A 2,102-nucleotide genomic window follows, 5' to 3' on the forward strand; every position below is an offset into this window, starting at 1 on the left:
TCTCTCTCTATCTCTCTCTCTCTCTATCTCTCTCCTGTACAGTACCGTAGTGTTAATGCGAAAGCCGAGCTAGAACTCATCTTCACCACCTCCACCACTGTGACCCCACCCACCCCCTCCCCAATGCCATAAACCTGTGACAAAGAGCAGATAAGCAACCAATGACCTGTTGCACATCCCAGGCAGAGCCGTCGGATGACCTTAATTACCTGTAATGATATTGTGCAGTCTTTGGGTTTTGACGTCACTGTATGTCGATCTGCCGTCAATTGAACGTTTTTTGTTCGCTCCCCATGACGCACCTGCGATGATATTGTGCAGTCTCTGGGTTTTGACGTCACTGTATGTAGGTCTGACGTCAACAGAACGCTTACCGTTAGCTCCCCATGACGTACCTGCTGACACACACATAAAGGAACATTTATTTCAAGAAAAAAGAAAAGTTATTTTTTCACGCTTGTTTGCAATAATGTTGACCACCACAGCTCTGTCCAGGCTTTTCAACGTGAGAGCATCCTTCCACTTGCATACTGACCGGCACGGTTGGCCTAGTGGTAAGGCGTCCGCCCCGTGATCGGGAGGTCGTGGGTTCGAACCCCGGCCGGGTCATACCTATAAGACTTTAAAATTGGCAATCTAGTGGCTGCTCCGCCTGGCGTCTGGCATTATGGGGTTAGTGCTAGGACTGGTTGGTCCGGTGTCAGAATAATGTGACTGGGTGAGACATGAAGCCTGTGCTGCGACTTCTGTCTTGTGTGTGGCGCACGTTATATGTCAAAGCAGCACCTCCCTGATATGGCCCTTCGTGGTCGGCTGGGCGTTAAGCAAACAAACAAACAAACAAACAAACTCTGCATTGGATGACTTCCCGATCGTTAAAGGAAAACGGTTCACCATCTCAGATCTGGCCAGGCTGTTACATTAGACCATCCCTCCACTTGGTCACATACCACAGATGAACAGCCTGGGTGATCTCTGCGTACAAGTGGCAACTTTTTGTATGAATTAATTTCGCAAAAGACACCAGTGTTTTTGTTAGAATTAATTCATCAAAAAGTTCCTACTCACCTCAGCAAGAGCTCAGGGAGTTCAATTTTGGTATTTGTCCAAGTGTAGGGATGGTCTTATCCCATGTAAAAACCTGGCCAGTTCCGAGACGGTGAGCCAAATTGTTTTCCTTTAACGATCGGGAAGTCTAACAAAGCAAATATTGGGGCCTCCAAGAGGATGTTTCAGAAGACTTCCATGGCAGAGTTGTCACGAGAATGACCGCCATGCCTTTAACATAAAACGGACAAACGTAAGACACTCCTCCCCCAACCTCCCCCTCCCCCATCCCCAACCACACCTCCTTACCCGATGTAAACAAGAAGTGCAGGCCGTAATTGCCGTGGCGGAACCCCCTGGAACCCCCCGCACTGCTGGCACCGCTCGTCCTCACTCTGCTGGGCCTCACCACCCGGGCTGCTTCCTGGTACCTCCGGGGCTCCGCCCTAGTGTAGCCCGGCTCTCGGTAGGAATAGTCCAGGTTGGAGCAGCCTGCCCCCCAGCCTGTGCACCTGAAGAAGCTCTGTCGTCGCTGCAGCTGGATGGGGGAAGAGGGGAGGGAGGAGGTGGTGGGGTGCACGTGGGCGAGGAGGAGGCTGGCGAGGAAGAGGAGGGCCGGGCTTACTGCCGTCAGAGGGCTGGAGCACGTGGTCTGTGACGTCATTGGGGGCATGGTGACCTGGACATGGAAACAGTTTTTAGGTTTGGTCAATATTGGACGGAATGATTTGCCGAGGGCGGAGGGGACTTTTGTCTCCCTAGGTTTGTGTGTGTGTGTGTGTGTGTGTGTGTGTGTGTGTGTGTGTGTGTGGGGGGGGGGGGGTGAAGCATATCTGATATTGATCATATAGGTTCTATTTAGTTGTATTTAGTTGTGCCGTGTTTCTCCAAAACCAGCCAAAGTAGCTAGAGCAATAGTCTGAGCGAGAGAAGACAAAAGCGAGTTTATAGAACGAGGATAATATGTTAAGTTCACCAGAAATGCAAACTGACAATCAAGAATGTTTAGCCCACCCTCTCTCTCGCTCGCTCTCCCCTCCCCCCTCTCTCTCTCT

At 50.9% G+C, this 2,102-nt stretch overlaps 1 protein-coding gene across 1 annotated transcript; it reads right to left on the reverse strand.

The window, feature by feature from the left end:
* Positions 1-209: 209 nt before the first annotated feature.
* LOC138955384 (uncharacterized) lies at positions 210-1,722 on the reverse strand (the record flags this gene model as incomplete). Its single annotated transcript, XM_070326997.1, is given in 2 exon segments — positions 210-395; positions 1,357-1,722. Coding segments are annotated over 2 exon segments (550 nt in total), but the record flags the coding sequence as incomplete, so codon positions are not given.
* Between the last annotated feature and the right edge of the window lie 380 nt (positions 1,723-2,102).

Source organism: Littorina saxatilis, unplaced genomic scaffold (genome assembly GCF_037325665.1).
Source record: "Littorina saxatilis isolate snail1 unplaced genomic scaffold, US_GU_Lsax_2.0 scaffold_2176, whole genome shotgun sequence".
In the NCBI taxonomy this organism is placed as follows: domain Eukaryota; kingdom Metazoa; phylum Mollusca; class Gastropoda; order Littorinimorpha; family Littorinidae; genus Littorina; species Littorina saxatilis.